Source organism: Borostomias antarcticus, assembly GCF_949987555.1.
Source record: "Borostomias antarcticus genome assembly, chromosome: 24".
Taxonomy (NCBI): Eukaryota; Metazoa; Chordata; class Actinopteri; order Stomiiformes; family Stomiidae; genus Borostomias; species Borostomias antarcticus.
The window spans coordinates 12,397,866-12,412,459 of NC_140257.1; the positions used below are offsets into that span (position 1 = coordinate 12,397,866).

Genomic DNA, 14,594 nt, shown 5'->3' on the forward strand with positions numbered 1-14,594 from the left:
AAAGTTTGTTTATGGCGCATGGAGTGGAAAGGTGGTAGACTGAATGAGACACTAAGCCTTTCATGAAAATTATTTTTGAATTTGAATAATGAACAACGCAAATGTTACACTTGACTGAATAATGAAAAATGTTATAACCATATCCAGTGATCTCGGTTCTATGGTTCAATCCAGTGTAAGATATCTCAATAATCTATGTTTATAAAATAGTCTTATTTTGTAGTTTAATTGTATTTAAGATGTAAGATATTCCATAATTCAATCAACTAAAGGTCTTTTAAATCAGCTAAAATGCATAAGGCGTATTGTATGTTTCTAGATTTATTTGACAGCCATTTGAATATCTCAATAAAAATTGTCTCAATGAAAAAATGTGTACAGCACAGTTTCTCACGCTACACTGATAGGTTCATGTTTATCTCTATCAGACTAGATTATTGTAATACACTTTTAGCCGGACTGACAAAGGAGTTAAATAAACTCCAGTTTATTCAGAACCTGGCAGCCTCCTCCTCCTTCTCCTCTTCCTCCTCCTCCTCCTCCTCCTCAGATGAGGCTGGTTGTGCTGGAGGAGGCCTCCCTCCTTGCCTGGCTCATCTGACCTGAGACGCTGAACACCCCGGCAGCCCTGCTCCTCCGCCCCCCTGCCCTCCTCCTCCTCAGTCCGGCCCTCCTCTCCCTCCTCTCCCTCCTCCGCCGGAGGTGCGCCGCCAGGGCGTACCCAGCCACGGCCAGCGCCGTGCCCGCCCCCGCCCCCGTCAGGACGGCCCCGGTCACCAGCATGTCCCTGTGCCTCTGCCCCGGCCCGTGCAGCCCGCTGGCCAGCGCGGCGGCCACCAGCGCCCCCCCGCAGACCGCCGCTGCCAGCCCCGCGGCCAGGAGGAGCGGCGGGTCGGCACCGCCTCCGCTCCGCAGCAGCTCCACGCGCCGCCGGCTGCGCACGCAGTTGGTGTCCTGCACGGCCGAGCTGAGCAGCTGCTTGAGCAGCACGGCCAGGGCCAGGAGGCAGAGGGCGGCGCCCGCCCCCAGGCGCCACTCCGCAGACGGGCCGGCGGCGGCTCCAGCGGCGGCGGAGAGGAGGCCCACGCCGCCCAGCCCCAGCGCTAGCACCAGGCCCACCGAGGCGCAGTAGCACAGCAGGGCGCGCCGCGGCTCCCGGGACCACCACAGCTCCACCTGCTCGTCCAGGAGACGGCGCTGGGTCAGGACCGGGTCCAGCCGCGGGCGGGGGTGGGGGGGGAAGTCCTCCATCTCAGGCATGGCTCTCGGAGTCGGCCGCCTCTCTCCTCCCGACACCTGAGGAGGTTAGAGGCATTCTGGGTGAAGTAGTTCAATCACGCTTTCAGTGAAGGAAGAGAACTATTATTTTGCCACGCTCGGTAGATCGCTTACCTAATGAAGACAGATACGTTCCTCCATCGGGTCAAGTCCCACCGGCAAGTCCTTCAGTCAGACGATCATGATGTCAATGTCAACGGATCCCCCAGGAGGCTGATCACGACGGCGGTGCTTCAAGAAATCCAAGATCTGCATCTTCTAGTGTTCTCAGACTGGAGACGATATCCAGGCAATTTCAGCTTTGGACGGTAGGTTTGCAGCGATGTAACTGAGTGCCCTCTCCTGACTGATATCCTGCTGGTCCTCAGCCTCATGTCAAGTGGGATGCTATCCACTCCTCCCGAGGCCTCTATCTACTCTCTACTCTACTCTACTCTACTCTACTCTCGGTCTCTGTAGTCCAGCTGTGACTCCTAGAGTGGCCAGGCCAGACAGCCTGGGGTGACACAGATACTGGACAAACAGTCGTCACGGGTGACGGTCACAGTGCTGTTGGCAGAGTGTGGGGGTGGGCGGGGTACAGGCGCGCGGGGGGGGGGGGGGGGGGGTCCGGTGGAAGGCTGGCACCGTGACCGCGGGTTCTGCTGAGTCCCCTGTACTCGACGGTGACGCCAGCGGAGAGGGGGACGCACACAGTTAGCGGAGGAGACCCGAGGGGGTCGACACGTGGACTCGTTTCTTTGAGGAGGGATCGGTGGCAGAGAGGACAATGGGGCGGCCAGCGAGCACAATGACCGGGCTCCTCGCGCTGCCGAGGGGGGGGGGGGGGGGGCATGATGTCAGCGTCCCCGGATAATGGCCGCTCTGTCAGTCACCCCCCCCCCCCACCCCCACCAGGATGGCATCATTCACATGATGTAGGACAGCCTCATGTCACAATAGAGGCTCTCTGACCAAGCCCTGACCAGGATTCAAACATTAGAATGTGGTGCAAAAAAAAAAAGTCGAGAGTACTGCACAGTCCAGCATTTAAAGTGACCCAATGTCTAAACAGACGATGCTCCGCAAATATCTTGGGATTGTAAAGCCTTTATTTACGTCTATCAAACAAACACGTTTCGTCGAGCCTGTTTCAGGCCGATTAAGGGCGCCGTTTCAACATGATTTCAACATAACATAATTTCACCCCGACAAATCCAGCGGTCGGACCCGTGCTCAGGTGGCGAGCGCGGGCAGCTTGGTGCCGGACGGCGGCCTCAGGGAGCGGGCCTGCCCCTGGATCTCGTACCTCAGCCTCTGGATCTCCACGCGCTGCAGCTGGATGACGCGCTCCGCCTCCTCCTCGAAGTTCAGACGCGTCGCCGCCGGGCCCCTTGCCGCCGGATCCCCGGGGGTCAGCGCTGTCAAACAACCGTCAGGTCAAAGGTCAAACGGAGAGGTCAAACAGCCGTGCTTCGAGATAAGGATTTGGTTTCTGTTTGCTTCGTATCTACCCTATGGACACGAGGGTCGGGGGGTCTTAAACTGTATGTGAGTGTTCACCATTGAACTCGGCCGAGCTGGGTCTCTTCATCTTCTTCCCGATGCCTGATTGGCTCTCGTAGTTGTGGACCTGAGACCTGACCAGGCGCAGCTCCCGCCTCAAGTCATTAATCTCTTTGATCAAAAACACGTTCTCCTGCACAGAGATCACAGCCCTGTTAGAGCAGTGAGGTTGAACTGGTTGACAGGCCGCATGGTCATACCAGGCGTGGATTAGGCTGGCGGTTCAGCTCGTACCTTCATGATCTTCACGTTGGCGGCCCTGTGGACCTCTGCGTCTTTTTCCAGCTTCCTCCTTAGAGACGCCACGTTCCTCTCCAGGTACTCCCTCTGACGGCCGCACTCCTGCTGGATGTCGGCGTCCACGCCCGCAATGTCCACCTGAGATACACGCACACGCGCGCGCGCGCGCACACACACACACACACACACACACACACACACACACACACACACACACACACACACACACACACACACAGACACACACACACTATTCTCAAACTAATATTACCACCAGATATATTTAGTATAACTCTATATTCAGAATTTGCAATAACCGGCCATATTTTCTGCTGTGTGTGTGCGTGAGTGTGTGTGTGTGCGTGTGTGTGCGTGAGTGTGCGCGTGTGTGCGTGTGTGCATGCATGCTGCCTATAGCTGCAGTCTCACCACATCGCCATGCTGGACGTAGCGGTCGTGTAGCTCTCTTACGCGACGCTTGAGTTTCTTGGGCTCCTGGATCAAGCCCACGCAGCTGTGGAGGTCCGTCCTAAACCTGCCGAGCAGACCCTCCGTATCCTTCAGCTGGGCGCAAACACACAGGCCGCCGGGCGACGGCAAAACCACAGTTAACCCCCATTCCGATTAGGAACACTGGCGAAGGCACATGGTGAGGTGTTGGGGCAAGATGGCGCCAATAACACATAACCTATGTTATGTGTTGTTTTGTCTCAGTTTGTGCTCTGCAAGACCTCCTACACTAGAGAAGAACTTGTTAATCTATGTTTGTATTTTGCACTGTCCTGTCCATTGTTGTGTTGTTGTTGGCTCCACAATGTCACAGAAAAGTGTACTGTGTGTCAAGTACAAGTGGCAATAAAAGAATTCTGATTCTGAACGTATCTAGCATGGATCACAATGCTCCTACTCTTTCCCTCTGTTCCCTGACTGAAGTCTTGTGGATGGGGCTGTGCGTGGAGGGACTCTGTCACCCTCTGTCTGTCCTTGTGCAGTTCCTTCTCGGTGGCCTTCAGCTTCTGTTTCAGCTCCGCGGTGCTCAGCTCCAGCTGAGTGTTCGTCTTGTGGAACTGCTCCAGCTCGCCCTCCATCTAACCCAAGACAGAATCAATTCCAGTGGGCTGGAAAAATGCTTGTGGCAAATGTGTAATTTCTATCAGTTTCCACGTGTTCTTCAGTTATACTTTGGACATCTGTTGAAAGAGAAAAGCTGAATCCCAATCTGAGTGCGCAAACCGCACTTGCGGCCCCTCGCACTTGTGGCCTGAGGCCTGAGCACTTAATTGACGTCAGCTGGAAGGGCCAGAGGGTGCAGGGCCGTGAATTAAATGGGACAGCACTCCCATGTTTCGCTCAATGCCCCTCCCACTTCGTTTTCATTGGCTGCCGCGTTCCTCCGACGCAGAGGCTGCTCTGACGCTCCCTTCAGCTCTGCAAATTGACCGATTGACGTCTGTTTTAATTTAATAACAATTAAAAAATTAGGTTGGGTGGGATATGTTTGCAGCATGTGGATTTCAAGATAAATGTTGTGTTATCTGCAAATGTCATCATTTATGTGTGATGCACTCGGATCATGACTCGGATGCACTCATGCACTGTGTCACATGAGACGCGGTGGGCTGTGGGTATTTTCTGCTCCTAAGTCCGTGAAATTGCGGACTATCGGTAAGTGCGGTTACAGTGCGCAAAATGGCGGCGTGGCGCACTTGTGGACCTAACAATTCCGTTTTGGAACTACCCTGAGCCCTTGTGGACTTAGCGGGAACGCGCATGTAAGGCCACAAGGCCGCGAGTGCTCTGCACTTTCGCCTAAGTGCGCGATTTGGGATTCAGCTAAAGTGTGTTTCGCTCGCCTAGGGGCTTGAAGTGTTTAGGTTGAAGTGTTTGATCCACCCTCACCTCCTGGATCTGCTCCTTCATGTCTTTGATGTCATTCTCCCTGGGTTCAATCTGCTTCTTCAGCTCTTTGATCTTGTAGTCCAACACAAACTTGAACTTCTCCAGCTCCTGGTTCTTCTTCTTCAGCTCGTAGATGCGTTTCTCCTAGGAAGGGGAGAGGAGGGAGCTGGCTATCACGCTCTCCTTTTAAGACTCAAGCCTAAGTGCTTATCTGAATACTGAGTGGCCTGCAGTAACATAAGCTTGAAAAAGTGAACTTCACTTCAATTCCAAACACAACAACAGTAGTACACTGTTTTTCTCCCAGTTCTCTTCCATAGCAACAGGGCAGAACCCCTCCAGCTCACAGGCCGCGCCCCATAGCGGTTGAGCCGTGGCGTTATGATCACAGCTGACCTCTGACCTGTTTCCGCCCCCACCTTGTCCTGAATGGTCTCGTCTCTCTCCTGAATCTCCTTCTTCAGGCCTAGGATGTCCTTCTCCAGGGACCTGATGACACCCTGCAGCTTCTGCTGCTCTGCCTTCAGCCTCTCGATCTCCGCGTTCCGGTCGTCTATGTCCTTCTGCAGGCTGATGAACTGTCACCCCACGGCCATCCATCCACAGAGACAAAGAGAGAGAGAGAGAGAGAGAGAGTGAAGGGGGGATCCATCCACAGAGAGAGAGAGAGAGAGAGAGAGAGGGAGAGAGAGAGAGAGAGAGAGGGAGAGAGAGAGAGAGAGAGAGAGAGAGAGAGAGAGAGTGAAGGGGGGATCCATCCACAGAGAGAGAGGGAGAGAGAGAGAGAGAGAGAGAGAGAGAGAGAGAGAAAGAGAGTGAAGGGGGGATCCATCCACAGAGAGAGAAAGAGAAAGAGCGAGAGAGAGAGAGAGAGAGAGAGAGAGAGAGAGAAAGAGAGTGAAGGGGGGATCCATTCACAGAGAGAGAGAGAGAGAGAGAAGGGGGAGCAGAGCGGAGGAGAGAACAGATCAAGCGAGTGAAAGAGAAGTACAGCACGTATTCAGGATTACAGAGACATATTATGAATAAAGAACCTTGCGCCAGCAGATATGTTGTATCTGGTGGGCAGAATGGGTTCATATGGGATCATAATACAAGAGCCAGATGTACTCTAGCTAGAAATGGACTTCCACACCGATGTTATTGCCATTACAGAGAAACGGCACAGCTGCTGTAACAGCCCAAAATATACCCCCTGCCCAGATTATTAAAATTGGCTCGCCTGTTTTATATCCCAGGTATATTCTGGGCTTTACCAATTTATACCCTGTGGTATTATTTAGACTAGGCTATTTCATACAGTACCTAGAACCCACAGGTTAAGAAAAAGCTCAAACAGAGGCTGTTAAGTACTCAAAATAATTATAGGCATACCAACATGACCAGTATTTACACTAAAGAAGCAAACAGATAACCTTTTTACGCATAGCATTTTTGAACTGTACAGTATATAAATTGTGTGCATACATTAGGATTGTGGTATTCAGTACATTTAAATGTTAGTACTGTACAGTTTCTGTGGCTGTTAATTCATTGCAATTATGTAACACGGCGTTGTCTGATGACCACAAAGGACTACAATGGAAATTCCTGGACTTTATTGTGTCTATCCCTGTCACATGTATTCCTGTCAAAAACAAATACATCTTTTATCAATGTATTCTGTATTTTTTTTGACAAAAAATCGAATTAAATCACCTGCCCCATTAGCCAGAGTATACCCTCCACACTCAGATGCACAAAAATAATCAAGGATAAATTATCCAGTTTATATTGTATTTCACACTCTGATGCCAAGAGGCATTCAGCCATGCAAATAACCACGATAAAACAAACACAAGCACAACCAAACACAAGCACAACATTAGTCAGTCAGTGGCTGTCCTACCTGTCACAATAAAAGTTTGTGTCTGTCTTACCTGTTACAATAGAACTGGCTGTCCTACCTGTCACAATAGAAGTCAGTGGCTGTCCTACCTGTCACAATAGAAGTTAGTGGCTGTCCCACCTGTCACAATAGAACTTAGTAGCTGTCCTACAGTACATGTCACAATAGAACTTAGTGGCTGTCCTACCTGTCACAATAGAACTTAGTAGCTGTCCTACAGAACCTGTCACAAAATAAGTTAGTGGCTGTCCTACCTGTCACAATAAAACTTAGTGGCCATCCTATCAGCCACTAAGTTCTATTGTGACACGTAGGAAACTGTAGGACACCGCTAACTTCTATTGTGGCAAGTAGGACAGCCACTGACTTCTATTGTGACAATATATATACACACACACACAAATAAAATAAAAAGGCATGCAAATAACCCACTAGGCCTAGTCGGTTGCCTTCAACACGTTGTGCACGTCCTAGCTTTAGTACAGGACTTTGGTTTAGGTATCAAAATACACCTTTTCTCTTCTCTATTCTGTGCAAAATAATGTAATTGAACATAGGGCCTAAGAACTTATCAAAGTTGCATTATATAAATAGTGAAGTTTAAATTAAAGGGGTATAGTCTGGCCTACCCCAAAGTATACCCCAGAGGTTATATCCTGGACTTAAAGGGCAATGCTCGTTTTTGACAACCTGGACCTTATTTACGACATATTATAAGAAGTTTGACTCACCGAGATCACTTTTGTGTAGTTCGGAGGCCTGTAGAAGAAATTTAAAATCCAGCGCGAGCCAGTATATCCATGTAATGACGGTGATCGGGGCACCGAGAATGCAGTTTCTCAAAATCTATTTTCGGCCGCTAAACGGTTGTTTTCATCAATCAGATTGGATGAATCGACAGTTGAGATTCCTCAACGCGAGGCATTGTTGTGGTTTTCAAATACGGGGTCTTTAGCCTCTGTAATATGATCTTTACACGCCTTTCCCCACTTGCTCCAGCACGCATGCGCACAGGCCAGCGCGCAGACTGGCTCACATTCTCTGCGCTACGATCGGATTGTTGCTGACGAATGACGACGACAATATTCTCGGCAACAACAACGATCGTTGATTGATGAAAACAACCAACAACAATCGTTGATCCAATCTGATTGATGAAAACAACCGTTTAGCGGCGGAAAATAGATTTTGAGAAACTGCATTCTCGGTGCCCCGATCACCGTCATTACATGGATATACTGGCTCGCGCTGGATTTTACATTTCTTCTACAGGCCTCCGAACTACACAAAAGTGATCTCGGTGAGTCAAACTTCTTATAATATGTCGTAAATAAGGTCCAGGTTGTCAAAAATGAGCATTGCCCTTTAAGGGGTATAGTCAGGCCTAGCCAAAAATATACCAGACTGAACTATTTTATACCCCGGGGTATATTATAGGCTAGGCCAGACTGTACCCGGGTAAAGGTTGGCGGGGGGTTCATCTGGCCTGCTACACCGGGGTCGACTCAACACTCACCTTCTTCCTCATGATGCCCGTCTCTCCCTTCAGGCGCAGGTTGGTCTCTCTCTCTTCCCGGAGCTTCCTCTCGTACTTGATGCGGACGCTCTGGATCTCTGTGTCCCCGTCCTCCTCCATCTCCTTCTTCCACTCCTCGAACTCCCTCACCTGCTGACGCGACTCGTCCTGGCTCTGAGAGCGTACGCACACACACACACACACACACACACACACACACACACACACACACGTGCAAGTGAACAGAAGTCCCGAAACAGTTCAAAAATGCGTACAGTGAGTGTACTCTCCAGTCACCACATCCCCATAACCCCCCCCCCCGACAGACCTGCCCCAGGAGGAGGGCCTTCTCCTGGACCCTGGCCTCGTAGGAGAGGCTGAGGTCCTCCAGGGCTTGGACCTTGCTGTCCTCCATGTGCTGCAGCTGTTTCTCGTAGTCCTCCTGCATGCGCTGGGACTTCAGCTGCAGCTCCTGGTACTTCTCGTACTCCAGCAGCAGCTTCTGGTTGCTGGTTGACTCTGGGAAACACAAGTTTGGACGTGGAAACATCAGTCAGACTCGGAAGCCACTCTACGGTATTCAGTGCGAGACTCGTGTGTGTCTGCGTGTGTGTGTGTGTGTGTTTTTTTTCTCTGACCAAAGTCCTGCTGGTCTTTGGAGTTTTTCTCCATGACCTCCTCCATGGCTTCCTGGTGGACAATCTCCTGCTGCTCCTTCTCTGTCTTCAGAACCTGCAGGAGAGGACGCCACCTTCTCAGCTTCCCTTACATCAATCCGTCTGCTCTAAGGAGGAGCCATCGCCATGCAGTGTGTTTGTGAAGGTGTGTTTTTGACCTGGTTCTTGGTCTTGAGAGACTCCATCTGCTGGAGGAACTTCTCCGACAGCTCCCTGGTCTTCTCGTTGTAGTTCATGTCCCGCAGACGGAGCTGGTATTCGTTCTCCATCTTCAGCTCATCCACCCGCGTCTTCAGCTCCAGCATGATCTGGTTCTGTGGGAGGTTGAAGAGAACAGAGCCATGAAGGCCAGACTTCCAGAACCCCCCCCCCCCCAGAACGATTTGAGTTTTTGCAGAAAATGGGCCACCAATCAGGGAGCTGCATTTTAATTGCTGTTCCGCCACCTGATTGGTTCCTGTAGATGATGACGAGAAATACAACAGGAGTCCGCAAGTAGGATGAAGCAACAAGTGGTAGCATTAACGTTAGAAGAATAAACACAGCAATACCTGCAGTTATTGCAGAAATAGACTCAATAACAACAATTAAAGAATAACAAGAGTATGCACTAACGGAGTTTCTCCTGGACTGGACTGGATTTGGCAAAAGTTTGTTTCGTTACACTGATTGCCTGAAGGAGTTCATCTGTCAAGGTAAATACTCCCGCCCATTCAAATCAAAGTCCAGACTAAACTATTTTTTTGCGATGAAGTCTGGCTTCCAGGCTAGTTCAAGAGCACTCTGTCTTATGGTACATGTATGCGGAGTACCGAACCTTCTCCTCCAGGTCAGACTTGGTGATGAGGATCTCCTCCGCGTAGGCGATCTCCTTGTCTCTTTTCAAGCCACGCCCCTCCTTGTCGATGAGCTTCCAGATGAGCAGTGAGCCGTCCTCAGACGCCGTCAGCAGGTACTGATCGTCAAAGGTGACCACCATCTGACCAAAACACAACTATCGGTCACGTTCGACAGGGGCTAAACCAAACTTGACTTATCGTCGGCTACTACTGTACATCAAAGATTTGCGACTAGACAGGCTTTCTCTCGTGACGAAACACAAGTGATGTTGTTATTTATTTGCCACGCCCTCACCTTGGTGATGGCGCCGGAGTGGGCCTGGTACTCGGTCCATTCCTTCTGGATGGGGAGGGGGTACTTGATGCCCCGGACGGTTCCGATGGACGTCCCAGCGAACAGCATCCTCCCGGAGCGGGACATAGCGATGGCGGTGTAGGCCACGCCCTCCGACGCCATGTCCCTGAGGATCTGACAACAGCTCTGCCGTTGGTCTACCACAGCAACACATCACGCCTTTCCACCCCAGACCCGGGTCAAAATACTATTTAAAAATACTTTCATTTATACTTTCTGTGCATGATTGCTCTCGTCTGGCAAAATGGAACCAGTGGGCTGTTTGCAAAAACGCAAGCCCCGCCCCTCTGATACAGTAAGTAGATCCTTCACTATGACCAGTCCGTCTCAGAACCTGGTTCTGCTAGCTCAGTAAACCTTGCTGAATCATCTGACTCCTCCTACCTGACAGTCCTGGATCTCCTTCAGGGTGCAGTCGGTGCCCACGGCGAAGATGGTCTTGGCGTCGGGGGAGACTGTGACGCCCGTGTAGCTGCAGGACTTGAGGACGCTCTCCGACTCTCGCTTGCCGCTCAGGGTGTTCCACTCGTACACGGCGCCGTCCATCCCGCACGACACCAGCCGACTGTCGTCCGCGCTCCACACCACGGCTCGCACCTGACAAGAGAACAGCGCCGTCGCCAACAAGGGTTTCAGAGGCCTACGATGCGCGTTCCACTTCCTGAAGTGTCCCAAATCAACATTTCACACCGGGATCACCTGCGATCTTTTCAAACTTTGCTTTTTTACAATCAATTAATTTTCAGATTTTTTACATTTTGGTAGCCAATTCAGTGCCCAATTATCCCCAGCTTAGCCAATGAGAACCCATCGCACGACCCTGCCGGTCAGCGACCCGAAAGAGGGAGGCGGCTTCGGTGCCTGTTGCCGTGACTCCCGATACCTGCAGGGGGGTCACTGTGACGCGTCGACTCGAGGGGAAGTTACCACCCTCAGGGAGCAACTGCCCAATGTGTCACTCCCTATGGAGATCGGGCTATTCCAGACTCGGCTCTGACGAGACCAGGATTCGAACCCTGGTCCCCGGCGGGCAGCTGCATCGATGCCGATGCACTAGAGCGCTACGCCACGGCGGACCCCCGGATCACACCCAGGTGGTCTCACCTTTCCATTGTGGCCCTTCAGATTGAGGAGGTTCTCGAAGGTGGTGGAGGAGTAGATGTGGATGACGTTTCCGTTGACGGCCGCAAACATGTGCCCCCCGTGACTGAAAGCACACTGGGAGGAATGACATCACACGCAGTTAGACACTGCATCACCCTGTTCTGCTGTCTCCCTTGGCAACCACAACGCTTTAGATTCATTTCAGCTTGATTACGAAACAGTAGACAGCATCGCCACTTTCTTTCACCAAAAACACACAAACACACACACACACACACACACACAAGCACGTGCAGTGCTCCCCACCTCTCTGCAGCCCCTGACGGTGAACTCCTTGAAGGTCCTGACGTCGTCGATGAGAAGGTTCATGAGGCGCAGCTTGTCAGAGAATCCCACCAGGATGAAGAGGCCAGAGGGGTGCAAAGCCAGGCTGAAGGCCTCCTCCTGGAACTCCTTATACAGCTCCAGAACGCTGACCACAGTTAAGGGGAACAGGGAACTCAGTCTACACTCTGAGCACGAGGGTCTGTGTTTATGATCGTTTCCTGTTTGACGATACTCTTTCACATGAAAGGCTGGAAGCAGTAGATGCATTTTAAATTACATTTTATGTCTACTTCAGTCTATGTGAAGCACTCTGTGCATGTAATTTCTTTCTTTAATAAATAAATAAATAATAAATAATTTATTATTATTATTATTAGTAGTAGTAGTAGTAGTAGTAGTAGTAGTATGAGAACATCAACAGTGGGAATATTGAAAATCTGGAATATGTAGGGGTGGGATGTCTGCCCACCTCCCTTGTTCTCTGTAAAGCGCATTGTGTTGCCTCTGGGTATGAAGTGCGCTATATAAATAAAGCTTTGATTGATTGATTGAAAATTGTTTGGCTGTGAAATGTATAGAATGGATGGATTTTTTTCCATTATGTATCTCCATGGAGATTATAAGCAAAGCTTCTAGAGTGTTCTCTTCCTTCTCATTCTATGTCTATGGACGCCTCACCTGCTTTCAAAGTTCCAGATGCGTATAGAGTGGTCCAGGGAGCAGGTGGCGATGAGGGGCTTGCGGAGGCAGATGGACAGACCAGTGATGATGTTGGAGTGGAAGGAGTGGGACAGGAACTCAAAGTGGGCTTGCTCCCACTAGTGGACAAAACAGGGAAATGCAGGTCACGGCTCCATGTGTATAGAAAAACACAGAACCTCTGTCTGTGTCTGGATTCTCATAGGAGCTTCATCTGACCGGATAATGTGAGAGAAAAACAACAACGGTAGCCCAGTGTGCTTCCCCCACGCAGAATGTTACCTTACTCATCTCAGCGGAGGACAGGGTGAAGCTGTAGAGCTGGCCTCGGTCTGTGCTGGCGACCAGCGTCTCCTCTGAAGGGCTGATACACAGAGTGACTATCTCCTGACGCTCTGCACTGCTGGGCTCATGGCTGCACGGGTCTGGGGGGATCTGAAACACACACACACACACACACACACACGTGTACACGTGTTCCCGCACGTACTTCAAAAGACCACCCCTCCCTCTCTTGTATGTGTCACATCAAGCACGCCGAAGTTACCCGTATCTCCCTCGTCTTCCGGTAGATGTCCTTCTCCTCCGTCTTCTCGAACAGACAGACGGTGCCTAAGCCGGCGGAGCAGGCGAAGCCCTTGGAGTAGGAGGCGATGGCCGTGACCCTGGGCAGGAGGGCTGGGGCTCCCTCTGCCCCGGTGCCCTCTGACCTCCTCTGCTCCGGGGGTCTGCTCGGCACAACAAACAAACGCCGTTATCCATTTATAAGCGGCCCGATCTCGGGGGCGAACAGAACGGGGCTCGGACGAGGTTCGCCGTCGGCGGCGTCCGCGAATCTTTCTCCCGACCTGTCGACGTCCCGCGCGGCGGCGGCCCCGTCGGCGACGCTCGTCTCCCAGCGCAGGTCGCCGCACTCCAACGCCAGCAGGCGGCCGTTCTCCGTGCCGGCCACCACGCGCTCCTCGGACGTCCAGGCGTGGGACAGGACGTTGTGGTTCTCCATCCTGAGGAGGCTGCACTGTTTCAGGGCCCCCTCCGCGTAACGGAAGAGCTTGAGCGCCCCGTCGCCGCTGGCGCAGATCTGCGTGTTGTCCCGCGGGTTGAAGCTGACCTGTTTGGAGATAACGGTCCGGGATGTGAAGATGGCGGCGTTTCAGACGTGCGTGTTTGCATATGTGTGCGTTCGGCGCGTCGTAATGTGCGTCGTTGCGCAGGTTAGGTGCGTCACCTGGTTTATGGGGTTGTTAGCACCGCCGGTCTTCACCGTGGCCACGACCTTCTGCTTCTCCCACAGCCAGTAGAATAGGGTCCAGTCCGGACCTCCCGCCTGGCCTATCAGGTACTTGGAGTCAGGGGAGAAGGCCATGCAGACAAACTCCTGCACCAGGAGCTCTCCACCGCTTAGGACCTTCTTCTTCCGGCTCTGCTCGTGCTGCAGGTCGTACACCGTGACGGTGGCCTTGTCGCCGCGCTCAGACACGGCCAGATAGCGCCGGTTGGGACTGATGGCCAGAGCCTGCATGCCCTGAGTCTTCTCTGTGCCTGAAGGAAAAGGATGGTGGTGGAGCTTTACACACACACACACACACACACACACACAAAACTTCCATTGAAGGCTAACTGCCAGGTGGAGGATGTTGAAAGGAATTCATGTTTACAAACATATCATGCTTATCGTCCGTGTTCTAAACATGGGGTTCTAAAGTGGAATCATCACCTGGAATGAATCTTTGCCATCTCTGGTCGATGTTGTAGCGGATCAAGTTGTTTCCACATGGGAAGATGACAGTTTGTTCATCGAAATAGCAAAGATTATTTGCTACATCTGTCCTCAAGCCGAAGATGTAGTGGGTCTGGGCAACAACGGCAGCCATTGCTTCACATGGAGTTAAGAAAACGTTTTCTTCTGTAGGGTACAAAATACACAAATGTTTGCACAGATGCTAAATTGTAGCTGAAAAAGGAAAAGATCGATAACACAAAGACTTTGGAATCATTTACTCCTGTAAGGAACTTTCACAAACCATTCACAAAAAGGCAACCAACAGTTAACAATGAACAATATTATTTATAGTTACGAAACTGTCTTCTATTGCCTATATGCTAGGCTAGCTACGGGTAATAATGTTGTGCCAATTGTTGTTACACAAACCTGGATCGTTGTCTAAACGATCTAGACGAAAAGTGTTGCTGCTGAAGGGTTGTACTTGTTCGTCGATCACGTGTG

General features: G+C 51.2%; 2 protein-coding genes across 2 annotated transcripts; both read right to left on the bottom strand.

Annotated features, from left to right (window-relative positions):
- Window positions 1-282: 282 nt before the first annotated feature.
- tmem125b (transmembrane protein 125b) lies at window positions 283-1,260 on the bottom strand (the record flags this gene model as incomplete). Its single annotated transcript, XM_084458260.1, has 2 exons — window positions 283-286; window positions 722-1,260. The coding sequence occupies 2 exons, from the start codon at window positions 1,258-1,260 to the stop codon at window positions 283-285; spliced, it is 543 nt and encodes a 180-aa protein (XP_084314386.1).
- A 1,233-nt stretch (window positions 1,261-2,493) lies between these two features.
- LOC311325730 (cilia- and flagella-associated protein 57-like) lies at window positions 2,494-14,241 on the bottom strand (the record flags this gene model as incomplete). Its single annotated transcript, XM_084458474.1, has 22 exons — window positions 2,494-2,678; window positions 2,821-2,956; window positions 3,058-3,201; window positions 3,493-3,627; window positions 4,035-4,151; window positions 4,963-5,106; window positions 5,382-5,540; window positions 8,367-8,540; window positions 8,695-8,885; window positions 9,005-9,098; window positions 9,202-9,357; window positions 9,861-10,022; window positions 10,178-10,351; window positions 10,622-10,834; window positions 11,342-11,455; window positions 11,648-11,813; window positions 12,347-12,486; window positions 12,650-12,802; window positions 12,915-13,095; window positions 13,216-13,478; window positions 13,596-13,909; window positions 14,085-14,241. 22 exons carry the CDS (start codon window positions 14,239-14,241, stop codon window positions 2,494-2,496), a joined length of 3,672 nt encoding a protein of 1,223 aa, XP_084314600.1.
- Window positions 14,242-14,594: the final 353 nt, after the last annotated feature.